We start from the raw sequence: 27,634 nt of genomic DNA, 5'->3' as shown, positions 1-27,634 counted from the left end.
ATGAAAAAGTGAACATCTTTGTTGTGAACATCTTTTTTCGTTGTGAACATCTTTTTTCGTTGCGAACATCTTTTTTTGTTGTAAACGTTTTTTTTTCATTGTGAACATCTTTTTTCGTTGTGAACGTCTTCACCAATTCAAGAATGAAAAGAAAATGTTTTTAATTTTTTAATTTTTTTTAATTTTTGGGATTTAATTCTAAAATGCATGTAGATTTTGTAAATCTACCGGTCCAAAATTACGTTTTTAAATTAAAATGTGGAGATTGCAAATTTTAAATCTCACCGAAATAATTCTCATTAAAATACAAACTCTTAATCCTTAATCAAGATGGTTTAAATACAATACTTCTCTTTAAAATGTCTATGGGCATAGTTTCCTATACAAACTTTCGTATGTTAGGGAAAAAAAAAAAAAAAGAAAGTTAATTAAAATTTAAAATAAAAAAATGTTTTAGATTTAGATTTGAAATGACCTAATTTAAAAATATACGAAAAATAAAATCCCATAATTATCAATAAAACAAAAAGGAGATGGACTCCTTTTCTATATAAAAAAAATTACACCAGCAGCATTTGTTCTCATTATCATAAAGCGTATTGAACACAGCAAATAAAACACAGAATTATGTATAAGTTACATCAAGATTTTCAGGTTTGTCCAAGAGTTGAAAAACCAGGCTCTCATCTTCCATGGTATTTCTTCTGATTGAAGCAACAGATTTTATGGTACATGAATCTAAAAAAAAAAAAAAAAAAAGAAAGAAAAAAGGTGAATGTAGTTTGCTTGAAGCATTGTATAGTATGCAGTTAAATGTAATATGTAGAAAGCAGTACAATACAGAGGTAACGGAAAGACAAAAAATATATAAAATAAAAGTAAAATTTAAAAATATCACTTGCAAAGGAAAAAATATTACAGTTAATTAGTCAAACAAATTAATTTTATTGAAATACGGACATCACTTTTCTATAACTGGCTATATCCGTTTTTCCAGTTTTATAGAATCAAATATTTACAAATGATTGTCCATCTTAGTACTGGTCAACATTGTACAATCTTGGTTATCTACAAGACATCAAAGTTTTAACATGATATAACCAAAATGAACTAAAACTATTAAGCAAAAATATATTTATAAGCCTTTGTATGCCTATTGTACTTTTTAACATTCCAGATTATTTTAATTCTTACTTTACTGTTTTTTCTGAGTAACTAAATAGGGATCAATTAGGCTTCAAGACCCCTAAAAATAAACCTCATATGAAAGAGATGACGGTACATCAAGAAGACTAGTTTCTTTCAGTTGACCTGCACATACAGTAAACAAACGGATAATGAACTGTGTTTGTTTTTAATCCTTTTAATAACGCGAAATTTTTCTTGCCTAATAATGAATTTATATCCACTTTTTTTTTTACACAAGTTTTTATTTGCTAAACATTCTAAGAAAGAAAAAAAGGAATGTGCACACTCTCAGCATCTTAAATTCTTATTTTCACAATTTTTTCATTTTCTGTTATTAGATTTAGATGTGTTGAAAACTTTGAGTCATTAATAATTTTTTTTCTTTGGAATACCTTAAAGTTTTGGGTTTTTTTTTTTTTTTTAAATCTAATCATTTGACTAAATACTTAAAATATCCATTTCACAAGCAGTGAAAGCTGAATTAATTTAAATAAGAAATACATAAAACCTTTTTTGTAAAGTGTTCAAAACTTGTGTGGTATGATATCTATAGGATACTAAACAAAATTTCAAAGTTCTTACATGTACAACATTACAAAAAAAAAAAAAAAAAAAGAATTAATGACATTAGGTGTTATAAATATCAAACTACCTCTATTATGAACATTTTTTTGATTACCGGAGTACCTAGAACACTATTTACAGCAGAGATAATTCACATGGCAAGCTTTCACAGAATAAAGTTGAATATTTGAAAGGATTTTCTCAAAATATGTGAGACGTATCCCTACTATCTAATGACAAGATTTGGTCTTAAAACTTTCACTTTTTGATTTGTCTCCTCTTGTTTTCAATCACACTCATTATATAATCACCTTTCGATTATATATGCATCTTTGTTTTAAAGTTTCTTTCATGACACACACTCTTATGGGATTCTTGAAATGTTAGTATTACCTTTTCATCTAAATTACTCCAAAATAAAATAGATTTTTAATCAAAATATCAGTGTATACTAAAAATAACTCAAATTTTTATTTTTTAGTATAAAATGTAATTGATTTAATAATTCTAATATTAGTATTATTTTATATTTTTTCAACAGGATGTTCCACACAGCAGAAAATTCCATCTTCTATGGAGACAAAAGCAACATTGGGACATCTTTTGCAGGTGGCTGTGGAAATTGAATCTTGGCACTGGGTGAAAAAGTTCTCAAAAAGTAGGTTTACGTTTTAGAAAATTTTAATTTTATAAACAAGAATTATTACTGAAGAAATACTATTTTCATTTCATCCCTTTAAGAAATTCAAAGTTTGCTTGTTTACTTCATAAATTATGAGGATGTAAATTTGTCAAATGTATATAGAGACACCCCATATATTAACAAGTTATAGGAACAATTAATTGTTAAAATATGTGGCCATTCAGAAAAGTTAATGACAAACAAAAGTAGTGAGAGTTTAGGCCTGCACGGAGTAAATTTTTAATTGCATCATGTTCTGCCTAATGCATCTGGAAAAAAAAATGAAGTTTTCTTTTCCTTATAATACTTTGCTGCAATGGGTTTACAAATTTTTCAATATTTAATACAAGTTTTGCATGCTGGCACGTGTTGGACATTGTTTAAAAATTGACTCCTGAACTAAACTATTTCTAGTTGGGGTTTTACAACTCAAACTTTTTTTTTTTTGTTTTCCTTGACTTCCCCTACAACCTCAATTAGCAATGTCAGTTGAAGCTGTAGAATATGTTAACTATCTTTACAGAGGGGCAAGACTCATACCCCCTCAAAGGGCCATTTGCTTAGTTTACGGTAAATCAACCATCTACGGATTATTTAATAAAGTTTTCAAACATAATTCTATAAAGTAAAACTATTCCCAAAAAAGCACAACTCATAAAATTTCAGTGACAGTGGGAATGTTACTTCTTTGAAAACCTCACTCTTTGGCAATAGTTTTGTTTAACATAATTGACTCGTAGTCATAGCCTTTCGACTCAAAAACATACAAGATTTTCAAATGTCATATATATAATCTGCAATACTCAATTATAAATATTCTTAATTTTCATATTTTTTTAATAATTTCTAAGATATCAATATTCTGTAATATACATCTGTATTGTCATATTTTATTAAATATACACACAAGACATTCAGTGATAGTAAAAGGTCTGAGGTTTCTTTCATCATATCATACGCTCAGGCATTAACTTGAGGAAGTGGTAACGTTTATTATGATATAATCCTTTCAGTTATTGCCTAATCCTTTAAGGAGTTCAATGTATTTTACATTCGTTCACTATATTTTTCTAGCCTAACAAAAATGTGATTGAAGGAAGCATTTTTTTTCTTTACTAGTAATACATAAAAAATAAAACACACACACACACACACATATATATATATATATATATATATATATATGCACACACACAATATAATATATACTTACACTGAACACCAAGTCCCCTGATAGTTGTAAGGACATGAAGAATCTTTGTGAAGCTCTGGCTACCAGCACGCCGGATATGGATGTAATCCAAGAAGAGGTCAATCAGTTTGTCTTGCCAATAGTCAGCTTTTTTTGGTTCAATAAGGCGACCAATTTCTGAAATAAGAAATAAATTGGATGAAAATGATTGCACAAATCAATGAAACTAAACTGAAAAATTACTTTAAAAATAAGCTTTTCATTGTCTGTCGCTAAGCAAACGTCCATTGAAGGTTTCCCATTTGTTATTCCATTATTGTCTTGATAAATGCAAGGGCCCATAAATTTGCTTTCGAAAATGTTTTCTTGATCAAACTAAGAAATTGTGCTATAAGTACAGAATAGTTTGCAGTTGCAAAATTGGAAAGAGTGCTGTGAAAAGAATAAAATTTTAAAAATAAAAACCTTTAGTTTCAGTAACCACTTCTCAAAATGTTATTTTCTTCAAGAGAGATAACTTAAAGGGGAAGTAACTCTTTGCTCTTATACTAAACATTCAATTTTTCTTTAGCTGATATCAGTTCCATCCAACAAGAAAAGATGCTTTGTTTTTTTAGTTTGAATGAAAAATTTTAATATTTTCATTTAGAACGAAATAAATGGTGATCTCAAATTCATAAGAATGTTGGATATCACAAAAATCGAACATAAGTACATTTTAGAACATTTTCGCACTATTTATGACATTTGTTGGATATAGAGGCTCGATTACAACTAAAGAGACCACCATTCAATTTCCACTAGGACTGCATAGGGACCACCATTCAATTTTGATAATGACTAATGAGACTAATGTTCCTATTTATTTGCCTCCCCACAAGGGCAGAGTTAGATACAAGGTCGGTTTTTAATATGGAGAAAAACTAGCTCCCCAAAAAGGCACACTCTGAATAAGAACAAAAATTAAAATTGCCTCAATCTAAAAGGATTTCTCCTGCACTGATCGAGGTCAGAAAAGATGAAGTATAGTATCAGAATAGATAATTACACTTTGATCCTAGCCAAATGAGACTAATGTTTTTAAATTGTGGTGATTGAAGGGAAGGAAAATGCAATTTATAGTATCGCTACTAATATAAAAATATAAGATCAGAGGAGGAAGAATCAGAGAAAACTTGGTAGTTTACAGCCTTTATTTATTTTTTTTTTGATAGGTATGGCATAAAGGTCTACTCCACAAAATCTCCAGCTACAGTATAGCTGGAAATATCTTTTCAATTATTAAATCATTTCTCTGATAGGTTCATAAGAGTAGTGGTTGATGGGCAGAAATCAAACTCACAGTATTAATGCTGTAGTCCCTCAGGGGTCCATCCTGGGCCCAACTCTCTTCCCGATTTACATCAATGATCTTGCAGATCACATCCCAAGATCATTCATAGACATTTATGTTGCTGACACTACCATCTATGGCAACATTTTAAAGGATGTAAATGACCAAGTTCTAATTCTCTCTACTCTGATCTTAATCACATGGTGCAATGAAGAAAGAGGTGACTGGTTAATTTTAATGCATCTAAAACCAATCTTCTATCTTTTCATCATCAATGCTCTGATCCCCGTCTGGCATCAATTGAAATGAACGTCTTGAGGAAGCTCCATGTTTTGACTTTTACTCCCGATCTGAAATGGAACACATACCTCAAATCTATTGCCAAGGTTGCTGGAAAAATGGTAGGATCGTTTTACCGCTCCAGTAGACATCTTACTGCTGATGGAATTCTCTATCTGTATAAGACCCAAGTACGTCCAAGGATAAAGTGCTGTTGCCACATCTGGGCAGGAGCTGCTAGAAGCATCTTATCCTGCCTTGAGAGTTCAAAATAGACTTTGTAGCCTAGTGGTGGATGCCCTTTTCTCTTCCATGCAACCTATTTCCCACAGAAGTGACATTGTGAGCCTGTCTGTTTTATTATTTTTATAGCAAGTGCTCATCTGAGCTCCAATCTATGGTCCCCCACTGGACCGACTTTCATGAAAAACACTTGTCTAGCTGAAACCACCACTCTTTATCTGTGTTCAAACCTAATGTCGATTCCATGAACAAAGCTTCTGTCTTAGAACTGCATGCCTGTGCAACTGTTCTGCTTTCCAACTGATTACAATATGGTGGTCTTCAAGTCCAACATGAACAATTTCTTCAGGAGTCGTCCCCTTAATCCAATTTAACTAATTTCTACTATTAATTATTACAATATTTTCCCATTAACTAATGTACACTCATTAACCCTTATCCTTGAGTGGCCTCTGGCGTTTGTTAAAAAAAAAAAATTATAATGACAAAAATAGGGTTCGTTTAAAGTTTTTTTTAAGTATCAATAATTGTATGAAATAAGGAATCTTCAGTATGTACAACACTAAAAATTTATACATTCAATTTAAACGGCTTCATAATTATCATGAATAATGATGTAGCAAAGGTAAAATTAAGGTGACTGAAATAGGAAACGTTTTTAGATTCGGAATAAAATTAAAAGCCACTATGTACCTCCGCCCATAATATAATTGTTGGCATAAAAATGTAATTTAAGAGGATTCATTAAAATTGTAGACAATGTAAAATATAATGGGCTTCTACTAGAGCAGCAAACAAAACAAAAAAAAAAAAAAGGATGAAAATATACAACAAAATTAACAAAGGTGAGCTATTATTCTTTTTAAGTCTTTGTTTTAAATTTATGCTCAAGATTTTTTTAATTTTAGTACAAAAAAAAAAAAAAAAGTAAAAGCTGTCAATAAAAAATGAAATAAAATATGGTCACAAAAGATCCATTGTTGGGCCTTGATAATTGTTAATAAGCAAAGTACTTGTTGAACATTATGTTTTCACATGATTTGTCACATTCGATATTGAGGCTCGACTGACTATCCACCAATCTTGTCTGTTAACACGTTAAAAAAAAAAGTATCAACATAGGTAAAAGTCGTTTCTGTTGGTTCTAGTGGCCAAGGAAACAATGCATCTTTGTAACATGCATCAGGTATTGGCAGGAAGTGTGATCATATTGAATTTATATGGGACATCTATTCCTATGTTTTTTTTTTCGAGGGGGAAAAACTGACTATTTTATTAATATAGAAATGTATACATATTCCTCCAGATTGTAATAGGTTATGAATAATGACTAATAAATTGTGTCAATAAATAATTAGGGATAAATGATCAAATAGAAATGAATTTCAACATGAGTGGCTTCAAATTCACTAGTTTCTCAACCTAAAGAGTTATGGCATTTACTCACTAGGAATTTAGTGAATGATGTCACTCTACAATGTTTTATATATTGAAAATATATGGAGGGGGAAGACAGATATTGAAACAAAAGCCTTCAATCTCTCCTACCTGTGAATATTTTGAAGTATGGCAAAATCAACATTTACAGGGAGAGCATAAAGGTAGGCAAAGCAAAACAAGATGGAATGTGATGAGAGAAAGAAAAAACAGGAAAAATTAAATGATAAAGTGAGAAAGAGGAATGAAGAATATAAGAAATAGAACCAAATGGAGGCAAAATAAAAATGTAAAGCTCTAACGATTTGGTCTTTGCTTATAAGTAGAATTCATTTTGAATTACAAAAAAAAAAGCAGAGTATTCATCTCCCCAAATAATGTTCCTGTTACAAATACTCACCGATCGAATAAAAGCTGAGTGCGCAGAGAACGGCAAATTCTGCCTCATCCAAATTGTAGGAATGTAATTGTTTTGCAAAATCAAATATTGCAGACACAATGCCACCAAGTCTTGCTTCCCGGAAGTTTTCTCTTGTTACAACAGAATTGTTAGACAAATGAAGGGTGTCTTTCAGTGGATTGTAGCGACGGCACAAACGAAATATCTGAAAAATATTTAAAAAAGTAAAAATCTGCTCCAAAGTATAAAAAAAAAAAAAAAAAAAAAAAAGTTTCTCCTGGTGTTAAAAAGCAAGGGGTACTTTGCTAGTATGTAGGAGGACTGAAATTCACAGAGTAATATTAACACAAATCGAGGGGGGGGGGCTCAATATACACTCAGATGTCACTTCAACCTGCTGTATACCAGAAACAAATATGATATTACATGGCTCGAAGAGAGAATGAGTGTTGAGAGTAGTGATTTCATAGAGAAACTTTGAGTGGATATAAAAAGAAAGGACTTAAGAATTCATGATATAGAAATTTATTGATTAAATAAATATAGCAAATGTGGATATGCAAGTACTTCTAAAAAAGTTTACAGATTTTTCAGAATAAGTTGTCAGGTGATAATGCCTACCATGTCCAGGTTTAAAGTCACCTTGGAAAAACATGCAGATGGTATCTAGATGCAATATGTTCTTTTTTTTTTTTGCTGCACTTTTAATTTATTTAGCTTGAAAATAACAAAAATTTAAATTAATGTCAATAAAAGGTCTTTGTGGTGGAAATAACTAAAGTTAAATTGAGCTTAAAACTCACCATAATTTCAACTGCAGCTCCTTTGGCAAAATGTACACGATCAGGTATGCACAAGTCAGAAAATCCTGGAATTTTCTTGAAGAATTCTAGAATGTTCTGGGCAGACTCAATTGAAAATTCCCATACTTTGTCATACTACAAAGAAAAAAAATGCATTTTCACATTTTTGACAGAAAACTGATTTAGAAAAGAAAATGACCATAAGAAAATAATGCAATAAAATATTTTAAAACTTCAGAGAAAATATGAGTATAAAGAATTTTATTTATACAAACATTTGGTTATACATTTTACAAAATGTGTATTATATAGTAATCCAGGTCGAGTTTACATCCAAGAGAATCTTAACAGTGTATAGATAAAAGTGCTTAATATGTATAAAAGTATAGATAAAAGTGCTGTTTAATATGTATAAAGTTTATCTATACAAACGTTTGGCTACACTTTTGAAAAACATGTTTCTGTTAAGGCTATAGAGCAGCTAGACTTCAGTCAAAATATCTTTTTCTTAAAGTTTCATTTGGTGAAAATGAAACTTTAAAGCATGCCCTGAATTATACTTGTCTTCAATCTTGTCTCAACTATATTCTTCTGACCACTCAATTGTCTCAAAGATAAAAAACAGTATAAACAAAACCCAAAATATCCCTCTCCATTGAACAGTATCAATACTCAATGATTGACCGAGTTTTTGAACGTTCATATAACTACCTATACACTCCATCTTTAAAAAAAAAAAAAAAAAATGATGCATCGCATCCAACTTAACTCATTGGTTAACCGTCAACATAAACTATATTCCAACAGAAACTGAACAGCAAACCTTAGTATGTTCCTGAATGTGCTGCTGCCAATGCTCATAGGAACCACTACTTTAATTGTTTTCAGCACAATAGATGCTTTGAAACTAAAATAACCGTGCCAGCAATCACTGCAAAAGGATGATAAAAATGTGAGAATATCATATGCTCAGTCCATCAAGTCCTAAGTAAAAGAACAGACTTGGCTCCCATGAATTTTGGTGAATAACAAACAAGGTCCTGAACAAATGTGCATCTTCAATTATAATCATCAACGGGCTTGAGGTAATTTTGTCGGCATCTGACAAAGTCAAACTCTTTGCTGAGAATTTAGCAGCAAACCCAACCCTGCGCGATCAGGACCACTTATCCAAATTTTCCCCCAAAGACCGATAAGAATCTGAACGACATCCACATATCTTCATAATGTTGCCATACTTATCAGGAACCTTGATGCTAGCAAAGCAACTAGTTCCAACAATATTCCGATCACAGTACTCAAAAAGCTGCAATTAGAGTTTGCACCCATCATTGCAAAGCCGTTCAACTACCTAAAGGAGAAATGCTTCCCAACACACTGGAAAACCTCATTAATCGTCCCAGTATTTAAAAATTCTGGAGATCAGTTTTCTGCATATTCTTCTATGTATGCATACACACATGCATTTAAATTTTATTTTTAATATTTCAAAAGTATTTCAATAGTATTTACTTGGATTTTCTTGGTATTCTGACAAATTTTTACTGAACATCAAAAAATATGATTTTCAAAAAACTTAAGACAAAACTCAACATTTAAGCCTATACAAACTTTTTTTTTTTTTTAAGGAGTCATCATTTATCAAGGCCCAGAAGCCACTCGAGCATAAGGGTTAATGAGTGTACAGTAGTCAATGGGAAAATGTAGTTATTGTTAGTAGTGGGAATTGAGTAAATTGGATTACTTAAGGGGACGGCAAATCAAGAATTTGTTTACATTTAACTTGAAGATGACCATATTGTAGGCAGTTGGAAAGCAGGAAAACAGAACAGTTCCACAGGCATGCAGTTCTAAGAAAGTTTTGTTCATGGACTCTACATTTTAGTTTAGGCTCAGATAAAGAATGGGGGAAATTATTAATAGGGTTTTCAGCTAGACAAGTGTTTTTCATGAAAGTTAGGCCAGAGTGGGACCATAGATTGGTGCTCGGATGAACACTTGCCATGAAAATAAGTATAAAGTAGAGATAGGCTCACAACATCTTCTGTGGGAAAGAGGTTACATGGAAGAGAAAAGAGTACCCACTACTAGGCTACAAAGTCTATTTTGAACTCTGTCAAGGTAGAATAAGGATACTTGACTTTTGTATTTTAAACTTTAATTCAAGTCATTCAAAAATAATCTCAAAATCAACAACAAGTCACTAGTTACATCATAATGCATCCTTGCAGACCAGCTGATACAAATGCATTACAAATGGTACAATGCCACAAAGGTGGGTGCTGAGCTCATTGGTCGAACATGCACTGCTATAGTAAGCATAAGGAGCTAGCAACAGACAGAAGACTTCCACATGCAAAGCGGACATCCAGGTGTATTTTATGAGATGTATGAATGCAACAGTGGCCAAACAAGTCATTAAGCACAGTAAGTGGTGATTGTTAAATGACCCAGCACCAGTACAATGGCAAAAAGGATGATTGGAAGCAAGTAATGTATGGTAAAAGATGGGACTAACATGAATTACAATTGCAACCAATTTCTTACTGGCATTGACTGTGGCCACACTCATTTGGAGGTTAGTGACCAATTTCGCAACAAGACTCGTCAAGCATTATTCAACAACTATTATCAGTCTTACGAAAAGGGAGCATTGCATGAAATTTTGGCCGATAACAACCCAGCCTTTTGCAGCTAGTAAATCAGTTTTTGTATGAATGGGGAGTTCAAGTGACATACTCTCAAGTAATGGCATCACAGAAATAGGTCGCAATATAAAGAGAATTGCTGCCAGAAGTGTTCCATTGGGGGAGCAACATACTGGTAGAATGTTACCTCAAAGAATGGAATGTCCCATCAAATAAGTTCAGATAAAAAGGTCATTTTTTATAGCATAACATGGAGCATAATTCCATGTGTCTAAGAAAAAAAAGTTACAGATCAGGAGAAAAAAGCTGTACACTTCATTTATGATTTGGCATAGAGTGATAATGTGGAATCAGGAAGTTTTGGAATCTAAGATGCCCAATAAGAAAACATTTCTCCTGTGTGAATATGGGACCTTCAAACCTTGTAGTGGCAATATAAGATGGCCAAAGTCTACGATGCTAGGACAAGAGGAAGCAATACTTAATAGCAAAGAGGATACTCTTCAAAATCAGTACACAACAGGTGGTATGTAGCTATTCCCCATTTAATTGTTCCCATGCCACTTTCCAAATAGCGGTTTGTACTCTTATCACCTACAATGTGTACAGGTGTGGTTACAGATTACTCTACAGGAGTAATGTTCTAGCAGTAGTGTGTTAGAATTGCTGACTTTAAGTACACTTTATATGATGAGGTTGAATAATAAACTCTCACAATTACTATATATATATATATATATATATATATATATATATATATATATATATAAGTAGGTAGTTTGTTTTGAGAACTGATTTCTTCAGTTGAAGACAATTTTTTTTTCAAAGTTGCCTGATGAGTACTTGCGGTTTTAACCAACCATCTGTCCAAACATTAGCATGTCCAGTGTTGCGAACTTATAAATTTGTTTATATTAATAAAAATATGTCTTGCTCTTTTATTGAGCAGTCTTATAACCTTGTTAAATTCATTAGTTATCACTCTTGAATACCTATAACTTGGTGTAATATATATATTATACGGAGTTCGTGTAATTCAGTAAATTTTCATATAGGAATAGGTTTCAAGCCAAAAATGGTAGACTTAAGGATTAAGCTTCAAAATTATCACATTTCATAATTGAGCATTAATATACTGTGTGTGCAAAATCAAGACTTCAAGACAAGATGTTGATGGCAACAAAAAGTGTATTTCATTTTATGTTACAATTGTTTCAATGTCTAGTTCGACAATTTCAAGCATTATATCGTTTGAAATTTTCAAAAGCCAGCATTTCATCAGACTTTATGAATAAACACACTTTAGGCAATGTAGCATTTTTTGAATAGAAATCAAAAAAGTATTTAAATGGGCTTTTCCGTAACCACAACCAAGGTAAATGTTTCTCGCATGCTTTTCCCGTTAGGGATTCCCCCCGCCTTTTTTGATTTCTATTCAAAAAAAACTACATTGCCTAAAGTGTGTTTATTCATAAAGTCTGAAGAAATGCTGGTTTTTGAAAATTTCAAACGATATAATGCTTGAAATTGTCGAACTAGACATTGAAACAATTGTAACGTAAAATGAAATACACTTTTTGTTGCCATCAACACCTTGTCTTGAAGTCTTGATTTTGCACACAGTATATATATATATATATATATATATATATATATATATATATATATATATATGGAGGTATATTTGATAGAAAAAAGAAAGAAAAAACAAAGAGTGCTCAATACATTGTAGAGCTAAATGTTTTTTTTTATTATTTCAACCTCAACTTAATAAAAATAAGGTTGAAATAAAAAACACACATACATACGGGTAGATAATACATAGTTATTTTGTCATGTAGCCATAGTGCTATCAGATCAGACTGCTGAAGATGTTTCCTAACCTAAAATGCACCAAACATTGAGTATCCCATCTTGTCTATTTTGAAAAGCTTAAAAAAGAGAACTCAATTGTGCTTACGAATTCCCATTAATCACTTAAAAATAATTTTCTTTCCAAAAATAATATTACTTGATCAATTTGCAGTATGTTTCCTCACAACTACGTACATTATACATATTTTCTTGATTTTCTAATCAAATTCATTGTTTATTCTGGTAGGATGCCGGATTTAGTTCTTCATGTTTGTTTGCAATTCCATCCTTTCCATGCGTACTACTCCGCAATTTAACAATTTCAAATATAGCCACCAACATCCTATATAAAAGTTCAACCCCTGGCAGAAACGAATAGCAAGTCAGAGGAATAACTGAAACATTTAACAAGTAATACTCTGATCTTTACTGACCAGACACTTATCTCAGGAGGCTACCACCCTCCTAGGTATTACAGCTTCCTTTTAAGAGGGTGCTGTTTATTGCAGGTTACTAGAAGCACTCTTGTCCAGGAAAAATGATGACAGAATGAATCAAGTTATTCTCCCCCCCCCCTCCCTCCCACCTCTAATTTTAAGAGCTGGATTCTCCACAAAAAGATGTGTAACTGGCTTTGTGAGAGGCAAGTAAATAAACTCGGGATCTTATTTACTAAAAGCTCAAGGTGTTGAAATGAATATAAAAAAAATAAAAAAAAAACAAAGTAAGCCAACTTTAATAAAAAAAAAAATAAAATTACAAAACAAACATTTTCTTTAAATAATGTCATGGAACTTTTAGCTGTTGAAATCTTTCAAACATATTTTGGGGAAGCATTTTCGTTTTATTGAAGGATCTTAAACATTTTGTCAGTTATTAGTTAACTTCAGGGGAGAAGCAAAAGTCCAGTGATTATGATCTACATTATTTTTTACATAGAAACAGTCAGAAACCAAGAGTTACCAATAGAAGTGCTATATGAGACATTCCATATAAAACCGCCAAACAAGGAAGTACCAGTAACTCAGAAATCCAGTCACTTTCCAGAAGTAAAAAATTGGCAAACACAAATGGTGAGGAGAAGTGAAAGGAAAAGGACCAAATTTTTTTGGACAAAGTTTAAAAAGAAAAAAATGGTAGAAGCAAAATTCTATGGAAGAATTTAGCTTGGGAGGAAGGTGATCTAATGGAATAACCTAACATCCCTTCATAGATGAAATGGATATATTGACCCTCTCACGTGACTGAGGCAGAAGGAAAAAAGACAGGAAGAGAATAAGAAAAGTAACTCTTATGTCATATGTATTCCCTTTGTCTTTCCAACATAACCCTGTGTTTCTTGCTGTATTCTTATTTAAAGCAAGGATATAATACATGCGTAATAAAATCAAAAATAAATATGCTATACAAGCAATGTGTTGGACAGGTGCGCATGTGTGGCGTTAGGATCTTGTTGCTAATGTCTAACTCCATTTATCTCCCTCTAAATCTTGCCTGAAACCGGTTATCATCTCTTGCCACAATCCTTCTCAGCCAAGCTAAGTTGCTGTTTTCTCCACCTCAATTCAACCGATTCACTTTTTTTTTTTTCAGTTTCTCCTTTTCTTCACTCCTCCCACCAAAACTGATAAAAAAAAAAAACCCCCAAAAAAAACTTCCATTTTTATAACATCCTTCCAAATTCCATAATTTGACCAACTAGATTAGCGAAACGCTAGTTGTAATCGTGTCATTTGTGTGGAGTTACCCAGTCATTTTTCATGACTTCATTGTCATTCTTTTTCTAGCTAATATTTTGGTGGACCTGGTGAATATGCAAAGGTGTCCATAGTATTGAAACACCATTTCAATCCTGACTTTTTACCATGTTTAACTTGATTGCAAACTAATTAAACAAGGAGTTACAAGTGACAGATCAGATTAGTGCAAAGACTGTCACATTTGAGGGTTTGGTTCTCAAAAGAGGATTTTAGTTACAACATAAAAACTAAATTCGAAAAATCAACACCTATCAAAAAAGAGGTACACACACATATTCACCTTCCAGTATCATATGATCACTAGGGATATGACAAGAGAATATTCTTTTCATTATTTTGACTCGAGTATATATCAGTTAATATCTTAGGTTTTTAGAGTGATGTGGTTCTCGATTGATTAACTGTGTCGTATATATACCTGAGAGTCAAAACAATGATAAGAATATTCCCTTGTCATAGCCCTAATGATCACTTAAGCAGCTATAAAATCTAAAAAGAAATGATATACACATAAGCTAATTTTATTTGTTATTGTTCGCCCATGTTATTTGCAACAAAATATTTTGTTACAATTTAAAAATCATAAAATCTAGTCCAAACTATAAATATGAAACATTTTAAAATAAAAGGTAAAAACCAGCACGACAATAACCGAATTGAATTCAAGAGTTGCTTACCTTACAGTTGAAATTTGTTTTCTGTAGAAGTAGAAAAATGTGCAAACAGCTAAAAATTAAAATCACTTCCCTATATTGTGGACGGGTATTTCAAACAAACATTAAATTATTTTATATTGTCAGTTTTGAATCCTCTTAAAATTTGGAAAAAGATTTTTTTCCAAAACTTATCTTAGAGTGATGAGTAGTGAGATTTTTTTTTTTTTTTTCAAAATGTAGAAAAGAAAAAAAATTTAGGTTCTAACTGATTGGGGGAGGGGGTGGGGGGAAGATGCTAAATGTCTAATACCAAGGTATATTAGGTAGGATCTTTAGGACATGGAATGTCTATTTTAAATAATACCAAAAATTGAATTAATTATGAATATACTGAAAAGTCATCTCACTCCCCTACCCCCATCATGAGTTGCTTAAAGTATTTTATTTTTACAGCAAAACTAACAATTTTCAGAGAGAACTTTCATAAAAGGGAATAATCAGCTTTTTTGTAGGGAAGTAATTCTGTTAAAAAAAGAAATAGAGAACTCGCATCCATACTACATACAGCTTCACAGTGGAATAATAAATGGTTCCTTATTTTTTATTCGGTTTTGCCCTTTTATCTCCTCATCATAACCCCTCCCTCAAATTAGAATAGTATTTTAACATTTGGAAAGTTTGACACCCAAACCATACTTTTTGTAATATTAATGATAGAATTGCAAGGCTTATGGGAATCTATAAAAGATGTCAGTTTTTTTTTTTTTTTTTTTTTTTTTTTTTACACAGTGGTCACCACTTATCAAGGCCCGGAAGCCACTCAGGGATAAGGGTTATTGCAAGTACATTACGTTAGTGTGGTTATTGCAAGTACATTACGTTAGTGTGGATTAAGAGACTAATCTTGACATATATACAGGGTCAGTTTTAAATTGTGTTGAGAAGTGGACGAAATCTTGAAAAAGTCTTAAAAATTATCAACATATAAAGAAACAAGATTATTTTTCTTGAAAGGAAGACATGTGCCAACCACAATATCCATTATAATACTAAGAAAGCACTAGTTACCATACATACTTGGGATTTGGAAAGATTCCATTGACATCTTAAGATCGCTTAAAGCATCCAAACTATTAAATTGGTTGCGATAATTTTGATAGAAATTTGGATAACTATTACCGCAGCCATGGGTTGTAAGTGGATTAAATTAACTGATTGTGAAGTAGAAAGAGTAAAAAGTAAAAAACATGCAGATATCCTTCCAATCCGACTTTTCAGAGTTACAGTATGTACGTTTTTTTGTGGGTATATCCAAGTTATAAAGAAATAGCACCATATCAGTTCCATACAAAGTTCTTTAGCAGGATGTATTTTCCTGGTCACTAAGGAAAAAATGTCAAATTAGTTGAAATTCGCATCCATAAAAAATAAAACTGAAATTCACGATTCACAATAAAAACAATTATACAAAAGAGATAAACAAGTTTGATATTCCATACAATATTAAAAACAACATCTTCAATATTTTTCATAACAAGCTTCAATGTGAAGAAACTGATTTTGTGGTCAGAATTCTGTTTGGTAATAAAACAAAAATATGCTATTCGGGCACCACTCTCTAACAGGGCCTTAGCATCTCAAAAAGATTCAATACAAAAATATAATTTTAACACAAAAGATCCATTTTTATTTTAAGGTTTCTTTAAAATATACACCCCCACCCACTCTTTCACATTTTTCTTTAAATAAAATTTAACTTACGAGGGGATCTTTGCTTCTGTCATCTCGTAGTCTTTCATTGAGCTGAAGAAAAAATAAAACCAGTTTTGAAATTGGTTGATCAAAAAGTATCATTCAATCATATTTAGTTTAATATCCATTTTACATACTGGCAGGTGGTGGAGGACGTCTAAAAATTTATTTGCAAGTCATTTTCTTTGTTATAGCAAGATTCTTAAAGGCAAAGTGAACTTTCTGACACTAATGCAGCATGTAACAGTCCCGACGAAAACAAAAGTAAAGGTAGTCTCATCCCCATAAAAATTTGATTAACTGCCCTAACTTCCTGCCAAGTTTTGCAGTGTGTTCAACTGCTTAAAAAAAGTAGAATCTCATTTCTTGTGTAATAAAAAATGTTTGATCCAAGAAAAAGAATGGAAAAAAAACAAAACAAGTGCACATGCAGAAGGGAAGGAAACCGGACGTCATTCAGGAGTTGTTTGAAATATAGAAAAATTAACATTTTGAGAGGGGAGAAGTCAAAAGGAAAGACAAGATGGACAAAGAAATAACTTAATCTAAATGAAAAAAGTGGAATTCTGCAATGCTGCATTTTCTTTATATCTACGATAATTTTGAAGATATTTTTAATAGTCTTAATGTTGACAATCTTAGAATTAAAGAAGGAATACTTATAATTAGCATCAAAATTTACATTTTTAAAACTGAATGCACAATCTAACAGCCTCATAGTTTTCTATAAAAGTGCACACATTTGTTTAGCCATTGTCTATCAAACCGATTTAATAGACACTGGTTCTTAATATTTTAAGTTAAAATTTCAAAAATATTTCAAATAGGTTTACATTTAATTAATAATCATGCAATGTTGATTATACATTTTAAAATACAGATAGCTAGATTAATAGCTGTCAGGTAGGTTTTAGTTATAATTTATAAGACTGTTATTAGCTAAACTCAACCACTACAATTGAAACATGGTGTGTATATAATATTTATTATTAAAATTTATATGCAAGATATGCAAGAGTAAGAGAACCCTTTTCCTGCTAAAAAAATAAAATAAATAAATTAAAAAAAATTTTTTTTTTAAATAAAACAAAAACTTACTAGGGCATTTTTAACAGGAGTCGCAGTTTGTCTGTGTGCATTCAAGATACTCTTCAGTAATTCTCTTTGATCAGGTCTAAGCTTATCAGCATATTGATCAATAGATCTTTTGCTACGATCACCTCGTACAGCTGCCGATGTAAAAAAAAAAAAAAAAAAGAAAAAAAAAAGAAAAGAAATCAATGCCATTGCTAAATAAATCTGTTTTGTTTTCTATCGTGTGAATTTCATAAAATTTAATTTCTCTAAAGATATTAAAAAAATTTTCAATAAATCAAAGTTGACAAAAAATATTCTCATGAAGATCAGTTTTAGTTGATAGGGTGGACAAAATGTTTTAGAAAAAGCATAAGACATAGCAAAAAGTTGTTATGTTTTGTAAATTTCTATAATTTGTTATGATTTTCAGGCTTTTAAGTTGGGATTAATTTAGCCGAGTGAAGATACTATTAAATACAAAAATTTTGTTTGCATATTATCAAAACAGAGACAACGAAAACAGACAGTCAGTCAAGGGAGGTGACAAAATTAGACAAGGGAGACAACACAAGAAAGACAGAAAAAATAATACAAGAAAAAGAAAATCTATCGGAAAGAGGAGCTTCTATAAATACTCTTTTTTGTCTTGACAGGGTACAAAACAGTTTTTGAGATCTAGTGGGTGAGGACCTCTTCGCTTCTACTTCCTTTTTCTTAAAGAGATATTGCAAGTCTATGTGCTCTATTGCTATTTCCATGGCAGGTGCTCGACTGAGCTTCAATCTATGGTTTCCCCCTGTAAAACATTTGCAACAAATACTCATCTAGCTACAACCACCAACAATTTCCCCTATCTGTGCCTAAAATTAAATGAAAATTCTATGAACAGAGCTTCTTTTTTAGAACTGCCTGTGTGTAGAACACAATACCATGGTGCTGTTTTCCAATTGACTATAACAGTCGTTTTTAAGTCTAATACAAACAAGTCCTTGTTGAGCCATTCTCTTATATAATTAAACCCTACCCAAGTTCTGCTATTACTGATCGTTATGGTGTTGTCTCACTGTTTAACTAACACTGATTAACCTAGAATGGCTTGCAGGCCTTTATAAGTAATGATCCAAATTTTAAAAATTTCAAACGACTGAATAATAAAAAAAATGAATGCAAAGAATACTTACCATCTCTGGACATTCCCATTTTTAGACATCGTTGTAATCGGCAACTTTGACAGTGGGTCCGAGACCCCTTTGTTATTTCACAGGCATTGTTCCTATGACAAATGTACACACTTTGACGTTGGATACTGCGTCTGAAGAAGCCCTGTTAAATAGATTATGCATTAGAAAATACTATTCAAATAATCATATAATATATATATATATATATTTACATTTACACGGTGGGGATGTAGGAATGTTCACAATATTTGCATGTGTGACAGGTTACAGTTTGTATACAAAATGCATCGCAATAATTGGGGTACAGACACTGCATTGAAACCGTGTTTGAAAGTCTGACAAATGAACAGACAACGTAGTTGAAGGAGAATGAAAGGAAAATAGGAAAAGATGGGCAACTAATGAAAAAAAAAAAAAAAAAAAAAAAAAAAAAACTGTACATAAAACCTTTTAACGACAAGGTGTAATGTAGGGTAGCTTTGAATATTAAGATACATTCAAAACTATTTGAATAGTTAACTTCCGGATTACAAAAGACTAGTTATTTCAAGGTAGATTTGCATGAAAGTTGAAGACATGCAGCTCTTTCGAATCATAGTGGAAATCAGAATGCAAGCAAGAAAGAAAGAGCTGGGGTATCAGATACGGTGACATAATCCACCAGAAAAGGGTGCAATGACAAATCTTGCTGAAGAAGACGGGGGAGGGGCAAAGGCCATCAGAAAGAGGATAGCAACAAAACTTGGCCAAAAAGAGGGAGAGAGGACCAGTCCGAGCGAGGGTATTAGCGATAAGCGCTGTCCAAAAAGAGAGCTACAAAAGCTGTCTAAGGAGGTGGGGGGGGGGGGCTTCAGTCTTGCACTTACGTCCGGTAAAGTCAAAAGTGAGTTTGACAACTCTTGAAGGATCACATCACTATTTTTACACCGTCAAATCATGCGTTATTTTGTTAAGAAAATTATATTGAACGAATTTGACGTAAACACTTGATTAAATAAAGTAAACAAACAAAATATACATTTTTATATATTTATAACTATTTATTTAACAGAAAAACGAAACAATTTTTAGAAAGTTTATTGTCTTAACAGAAACACGAACAAAACAAAATAAAATCTGAAGTAATGAACCATGTAACAAAATATAAATTCCACTTCTTTTCCTTAATTTCTGCAATTGTTAACACGTAGTCAAAAATATCAGTTTTCATGTTTCAGATTTATAAATCAAATTAAAAAATATTTAGAAAAAAATGCATAATAAAAGAAAGCATAAAACTTAAAATAAATACAATATTTTAAAAATATTAAAAAGTATTTCAATATTTTTTAAGTATTTTATTATAAGTTTTAAAAGTTAAATAATTTGTAATATGATAAAACTTTAATAATTCGTAAAATTGTGATTTTATGGTGTAAAATCCTGATGTGACTCTTCTAGAGTTGTCAAACTTACTTTTGACTTTGCCGGGTGTAAGTGCAAGACTGCCGGAGAGACAATAATATGCAAATAGTTATGAATACAATTTTGATCTTCTACATGTTAATTGACAAACTTATAATCCAAATGGTCTAAAGTAGCATCTTAGTTGAAATAGATTAGAGTTCAAATGGTTTTCAGAATTAAATTTTCTGAGCAGCTAAAAGAATATCTGCTACAAATCTGTTACAGTAAAAGACACCAAATGTCAGATCTTTCATCCTGTTTTAGGGATTGTATTGTTCTGAATACATCAATGGAAGATTAGAAACAAGTGTAAGGCACTTTTTACTTTAGTTTTTTAAGAGCTATTTTATATTCCTCCATCCGATAAAGATGATGAAATTGAAATGACACGTTACCTTGCATCCTTCACATGCGGAAACATTATAATGGTATCCAGATGACTGATCACTACAGACAACACACGGCTTGTATTTTCGCTGTTCTAGTTCCGGAGATTTGTGGCGTCGTCTCTGACGCCCTTGGACTGGAGGAGCAACCGTTGGTACTACAACTACAAAGAAAATTATTTCAAGATTATTTAAACACTGGCATGCTTACCCGAGGGAGGTCAACAAAAATAGAGTTAAAACTTCTCTACCCGCAATTCCCATCTCTGGAAATGGGGGGGGGGGCAAACACACAGGACTTAAATTTGTCACCTTATATGCATGACCAACATTCATTTTTAAGTACAAACAACCCACACAAGTTTTTTCCTGATGCTTTCTCCAGATAAAATTTAAGTTTTAAAAATCAAAATGATATAAACAAAAACAAAAACGATTTAATAAAAATAATATTTTTATTAATATTTACAAATTATTTTAGTATTTATTTAGATTTAAAATTTCACTTTGGCTAAATTCGTAAAGTATACGGATAACATCAGGTAGTTTTGTGATAAAAGAGGTGTAACTTGTAGAAATAATATGATGCAATTTCAGAAGAATGTATTTCGATTTTTTTTTAACTAGCCTAGGTGTTTAGATGTGAGTGTTGAGCAAAAAAAATTTTTTTTTAAAGTGTAGTAGGCAAACAGGCTGGAACTCATACCATGAAGGAGGAAAAGAATATGAAAAAACATGTGAGGTCTTTGCCATTGCGTCCATTGCCAAACCGGAAATGGTGAAGGTTTAAATTAAGGCTAGTGAATCAAAAAGAGGGGATGACTTTCGAAAATATTGGTGAAAAAAAAAAAAAAAAAAAAAAAAAAATGACCCCCTCCCTGTAGAAAGGGCCCAGTTGAGGGTGAAGGAATGAATGTTTTTAGCCAATTTTTTGATATTTGGCATCCAAAGGGTCGAACTTCAAAACAATATCGATCTCATGAAAATCTGTCACCTCTGTCAAAAGTTTTAGGCAGACATACATACATTTAAACAGACAGGTGAGATTTATATTATAAAAAATGTTCAGACACAAATTTTTCTGAATATAAAGAATATGATTTTCAAGGCCTTTAAGACATTTCCAAGGTTTTTTTTTCAAGCCTATACAAACCCTAAAATAAAGAAATTTTAAGACTCTAAATACTGCAGTTATTAATATTAGGCCAAAACGAGGTAGATAAGACTAGCACTGTATTTATATTAGTTCCATGAATTCAAACACAAAATTTGGAGTATGATGGTTTCTAAAACAATTTGGAATATTTTAGTTTACTTTAGGATTACGTTTATGACTAACAATAGGTATTTCTTTGAGCCAAGATCAAAGTGTAATATCTGTTCTGATACTACACTTCAGTTTTTTGTTCTCGGTTACTGGAGGAGAAATCTTTCACAACTGAGACAATTTTTATTTTTGTTCCTTTTCTCCACATTAAAAAAAAGGACCCTGGTGTCTAACTCTGCCCTCGTGGGGAGGCAAAGTAAATAGGAACAGTAGGTATTTCTGAAAAATACAGATCTTAAAATATGATCATCTTTTTGGTTCTAAGAAATGGAGAACGAGTGCTATAATTAATCCACAGACAAAATAAAATATTTTTGGGAGCTCGAGTAATGATGCATACTTACAGTTCTCAGCTTGGGCCGATGTTGAAGGTTTGATATTCGTTGAATGCTGTTCTTTGTTATCCTGAAGAAGGATTTCTAAATGTCCTTTTTGCTCGGCCATCCAAGGGGCAGCAGTGGTGGAAGAAGCGGACTCTTTTTGTCTGGGAGTTATTTCCAGACGCTGCAGCGGTGGAGTCACGGAAGTAGATGCAATTTGAGTAGGCACAGACATTTCAGCGGCTGGATAGGAGTACCCACTTGGCTCTTTTCCTGAAACAGCAAAGGAGGTTGGAACCAAGCAAGTTTGCTCTGTTGTCACAAAAGGTGGCTCCTGGATTGCATAGTTAAATCCATTGTGGGAAGCATTTTCCTGGCCACCAACTGCATTGGCTAACTGACCTAAGAGTTTTGTTTGGGAAGGTGGTGTTGGATTCCCAGGAATATTTCGTAAAAGAATAGCCTTAACCGTCAAAGCATTTTTTCTTTTTTCTTCATTTTGCACGTCTTCCTCCAAGTGTATGTCCTGAATGCCACGCAGCTGTTGTAATTGCAGATCTCGTACTTGCTGGCGTTGTGGTTGTTCACATCGTGTTTCATGATGTTCTTGAGATAAGGGTAGCTTGTGCGGCTGTTGTGATGATTGCATTTCAATGCCTGGTTGCACAAAATTGTAAAACTTTGGCAGATTAAAATTGGGCATAAAACTCTGCTCTCCCATCTGAAACGTATGAGATGAACCCATTGAAAGGTCAGTCATGGGTTGCTGCTGACGCAGGTATTCAGGAGCAAACGTGGAGGTATGCACCAGCGGTAATGGGTGAGGTAATGCGATATGCATACCTCCATTTTCCGTTCCATCAAGAAATTGATTTTGGGTCGATCTTGCAATGTAATAATCTGGTGGTGGTTTCACATAGGGAAAAGGTGTAGTTTCCGATGACGGACACGTGTTGGGAACAAAGATATTATAACTTTGAGACTGATGATCATTGTATTGTAGCAGAGAAGTGTCTGACAAATGATTAAGTCCTATCTGTGATAGGGAGGAGGAGGAGTTTGGGGGAAAAGACATGGTGGAATTGGTAGGTGCGCTAGAATTCAACACAGAAGAGTTAGCAAGAGTTATTTCTGGGAGAGAGACGAGAGGGGACATGCTAATTGCAGGTAATTGTGGAGGACAGGCGACGGGGTGGTAAACAGAGAATTGTTTACTATTGCAGCTGTAGACCGTGGCAGATTGTTGAATACAAGGCTGAGTGGAAAAATTTGGCAGGACATTGTGTTCTGGTGAAGAATAGCTCTGAGAGGGAGGTGGGCTTTGTTTTGAGGAAGACAATGGAGGCGAGCTGTTGGAAGCATTCATTTGTTGGGAACCGGAAAGAACGGGACTGTTAGACAAAGGCATTTGTTGGGAACCGGAAAGAACGGGACTGTTAGACAAAGGCATTTGTTGGGAACCGGAAAGAACGGGACTGTTAGACAAAGGCATCTGTTGGGGACCGGAAAGAATGGGACTGTTAGACAAAGGCATTTGTTGGGAACCGGAAAGAACGGGACTGTTAGACAAAGGCATTTGTTGGGAACCGGAAAGAACGGGACTGTTAGACAAAGGCATCTGTTGGGAACCGGAAAGAACGGGACTGTTAGACAAAGGCATCTGTTGGGAACCGGAAAGAACGGGACTGTTAGACAAAGGAATCTGTTGGGAACTGGAAAGAACGGGACTGTTAGACAAAGACATTTGTTGGGGACCAGAAAGAACGGGACTATTAGACAAAGGCATCTGTTGGGGACCGGAAAGAACGGGACTATTAGACAAAGGCATTTGTTGGGGACCGGAAAGAACGGGACTGTTAGACAAAGGCATCTGTTGGGGACCGGAAAAAACGAGACTGTTAGACAAAGGCATCTGTTGGGGACCGGAAAGAACGGGACTATTAGACAAAGGCATCTGTTGGGGACCGGAAAAAACGGGACTATTAGACAAAGGCATCTGTTGGGGACCGGAAAAAACGGGACTATTAGACAAAGGTATCTGTTGGGGACCGGAAAGAACGGGACTATTAGACAAAGGCATCTGTTGAGGACCGGAAAGAACGGGACTGTTAGACAAAGGCATCTGTTGGGGACCGGAAAGAACGGGACTGTTAGACAAAGGCATCTGTTGGGGACTTGAAAGAACGGGACTGTTAGACAAAGGCATCTGTTGGGGACCGGAAAGAACGGGACTGTTAGACAAAGGCATCTGTTGGGGACCGGAAAGAACGGGACTATTAGACAAAGGCATCTGTTGGGGACCGGAAAGAACGGGACTGTTAGACAAAGGCATCTGTTGGGGACCGGAAAAAACGAGACTATTAGACAAAGGCATCTGTTGGGGACCGGAAAGAACGGGACTATTAGACAAAGGCATCTGTTGGGGACCGGAAAGAACGGGACTATTAGACAAAGGCATCTGTTGGGGACCGGAAAGAACGGGACTATTAGACAAAGGCATCTGTTGGGGACCGGAAAGAATGGGACTGTTAGACAAAGGCATCTGTTGGGGACCGGAAAGAACGGGACTGTTAGACAAAGGCATCTGTTGGGGACCGGAAAGAACGGGACTATTAGACAAAGGCATCTGTTGGGGACCGGAAAGAACGGGACTATTAGACAAAGGCATCTGTTGGGGACCGGAAAGAACGGGACTGTTAGACAACGGCATCTGTTGGGGACCGGAAAGAACGGGACTGTTAGACAAAGGCATCTGTTGGGGACCGGAAAGAACGGGACTGTTAGACAAAGGCATCTGTTGGGGACTGGAAAGAACGGGACTGTTAGACAAAGGCATCTGTTGGGGACCGGAAAGAACGGGACTGTTAGACAAAGGCATCTGTTGGGGACCGGAAAGGACGGGACTGTTAGACAAAGGCATCTGTTGGGGACAGGCAAGATGGGGACTATGGGGTGGAGCTATTTGCTGAACGATACCATGGATAAAATTGTTAAATTGAACATTTGGTTGAGAAGAGTCAAAAGTAGGACTTTGAGAGGGTGCAATTTGTGGCAGACCATGAGCAAAATTGCTAAACTGACCATTTTGCGGAGAAGAATCAAAAGTAGGACTTTGGGAGAGTGAAATTTGTGGGAGAAGTCCATGAACATCATTGTTGGACGGAAGTGTCTGTTGAGAAGAGTCATGCGATATTGGAAAGGAAACACTATTGAGCACAGTAGTATGACCAGAACTATGAGGTGTAACATGCTGTTGTTCAGTGGCATTCGGGGATGGTATACTTTGTTGGGGAGACCCATTTGGAGAATTGTGCGATGAAACCATTTGTGAGGGTTCATTGTGAGTTCTAATTTGCATCTTGAATTCGGTATTATTGGTTTTAGAGAGCAAATGCTGAGCAGTGCCATTGCTCAATTCTGGAGAAAAGAAATAAAAAAATTTTAAACAACCTGTAATACAAGTTTTACAATGTCTATATAATAATAGTTACATATGCAAATTAAGTTTATGAGCAAAGGTAGGCTTAATCTTAATAACTGATAAAATTAAGTTTTTTCATTTTTAATGGACGCTAAAAGTTCTATTTTTAATTTAATATTTTTGTAACTAATTAGGAATTAATCTAAAAAGTAACTAAAAAAAAAATGTTGAAATAACAGAAAATTAAATTTCATTTTCTTAATGTTTTTACAAATAGATTAAAAATAAAATTTAATCCAAATCATAAAGTCAGATTAAACAAAAGGCTTACCCATATTCTAAAACACCGAATTAATTGCAGTTTTAAAACTTCAGAGAGTGCATGCAAAATGGGAACAATCTTTGAATTATAGGATCTGCCAAAAAAAAAATAAATAAAATAAATATAAAACAAAGTTTAAAATACAGCTTACAACATTATAATTTATTTTTTATAATCAAAGGGTTCAGAGTTGTAAATACTTTGGAAAATATTTTCCTGGTCATTTAGCAGTATCAGAGTGTAGAGACTGCTAACCTGTTGATGGGAGCCATAGTAGTTTGACAGTAAAGATAATCCATGGTTAATTGATTGAGCTGGCACTTGACTTTTAAATTAATTCTCTGGAGGAATTGGTTTTAAAAAGAGACTTCTCTTTAGGTTCTCATATGAATCTTAATGCGTATGTTTACTGCACAAATTGTGATTGTGCCAGTAAAAAGTGGTTAGATTCAGTCAATCTCGCAACAAAGGAATTCTTCCAAACAAAAACCACAACTATTTTAAAATAATTAAAAGGTTTATTTTCCTTTGGAAGTTATAGTGATACTCGTTTTCCTAGGTTGGATAGCAGACCTGCAAAAATGAGATTTTTGTCTGACCAAACTAAAATACAAGTCACAGAAATACAATCCTTTAGTTAACATCCCCTAAGGCCCACCTTACCCAGAACAGCACACTATCAAAATGGTTATCAGCCCTTAAAAAATTCAAGGTCTAACTGACTGCCTCTCCTTCCTATCTCCTGGGATCTATTTACCCCTAACCAGCTGGCCTTTGTTAGTAGTTATCATTCAACCACCCCATCCAGAAGCTGACTAAAGATATCCACTAACCAGAGAAGTTTTAAATTGTGCTCCCCATCCCTTCTGCCAAAACATCACTTGCAACGTCAACTATTAATGTGCACCGTAGTGCATGTTTACACTCACTATCAAGACATATTTATCGTTTTAGGCATTATTAATCTATTATTGCTTCACACAATCATTTTTGAAAGCATTATCTTATGTAGAGACCTATTTTTTAAGACTCAAATTGATTAATTTTATTTAGTTTTTTCTGCTTTAATGTTAATCTTGCTTTGGGAAACAAAAGCACATTTTGAAGTATTTGAAAAAAAAAAAAAAACGGGGAGGGTTTGATTTTTCTCTAGAACTTTCCGGTAGTTTTTGTTTTGTTTTTTGTAATTCGATTAATTTTGTTATCTTTTTATTTTATTTTTACTAATACTAAATGCACAAACTCATTAAAAATTACTTCCATTATTCAAGAATCTTTAATTTCAGTTTTTTGATGTTTATCATTTCGTTTTTAAAAAGCTTTCCCCCTCCCTAAATTATATTTAAAAAATATTTAAATTTAT

The 27,634-nt window shown here is 33.3% G+C and overlaps 2 protein-coding genes across 2 annotated transcripts in view; one reads left to right on the top strand and one right to left on the bottom strand.

Annotated features, from left to right (window-relative positions):
• The window catches only part of LOC145291924 (serine incorporator 5-like), a 317,833-nt gene that overhangs the window by 50,005 nt on the left and 240,194 nt on the right, over positions 1–27,634 (top strand). Inside the window, exon 2 of the mRNA XM_080137782.1 lies at positions 2,294–2,410. The gene's annotated coding sequence lies outside the window, so the exon portion shown is untranslated. The remainder of the gene's footprint in view (positions 1–2,293; positions 2,411–27,634) is intronic.
• LOC145292376 (uncharacterized) lies at positions 18–24,329 on the bottom strand. The gene is made up of 8 exons (XM_080138705.1): positions 22,553–24,329; positions 20,891–21,045; positions 19,050–19,191; positions 16,539–16,675; positions 8,122–8,256; positions 7,319–7,523; positions 3,648–3,803; positions 18–738 (listed from the first exon to the last, which is right to left on the bottom strand). The coding sequence occupies exons 1-8, from the start codon at positions 24,312–24,314 to the stop codon at positions 626–628; spliced, it is 2,805 nt and encodes a 934-aa protein (XP_079994831.1). The 5' UTR covers positions 24,315–24,329; the 3' UTR covers positions 18–625.

Source organism: Euprymna scolopes, chromosome 13, assembly GCF_053919585.1.
Source record: "Euprymna scolopes isolate OS-2025 chromosome 13, ASM5391958v1, whole genome shotgun sequence".
Taxonomy (NCBI): Eukaryota; Metazoa; Mollusca; class Cephalopoda; order Sepiida; family Sepiolidae; genus Euprymna; species Euprymna scolopes.
The sequence above is the reverse complement of the archived record's forward strand: the minus strand, read 5'-3'. Positions and strand labels throughout refer to the sequence as shown.

What these genes read in the sequence shown, in the direction of transcription:
- LOC145292376 (XM_080138705.1), bottom strand. Translation starts at nt 24,314, where the DNA reads ATGCCTTTGTCTAATAGTCCCGTTCTTTCTGGTCCCCAACAAATGTCT. An exon ending in ATCGGCCCAAGCTGAGAACT is followed by an intron (nt 21,046 to 22,552) that starts GTAAGTATGCAT and finishes TTTTCTTTGTAG; the next exon opens with TTGTAGTACCAACGGTTGCT. An exon ending in CCGCATGTGAAGGATGCAAG is followed by an intron (nt 19,192 to 20,890) that starts GTAACGTGTCAT and finishes TCTATTTAACAG; the next exon opens with GGCTTCTTCAGACGCAGTAT.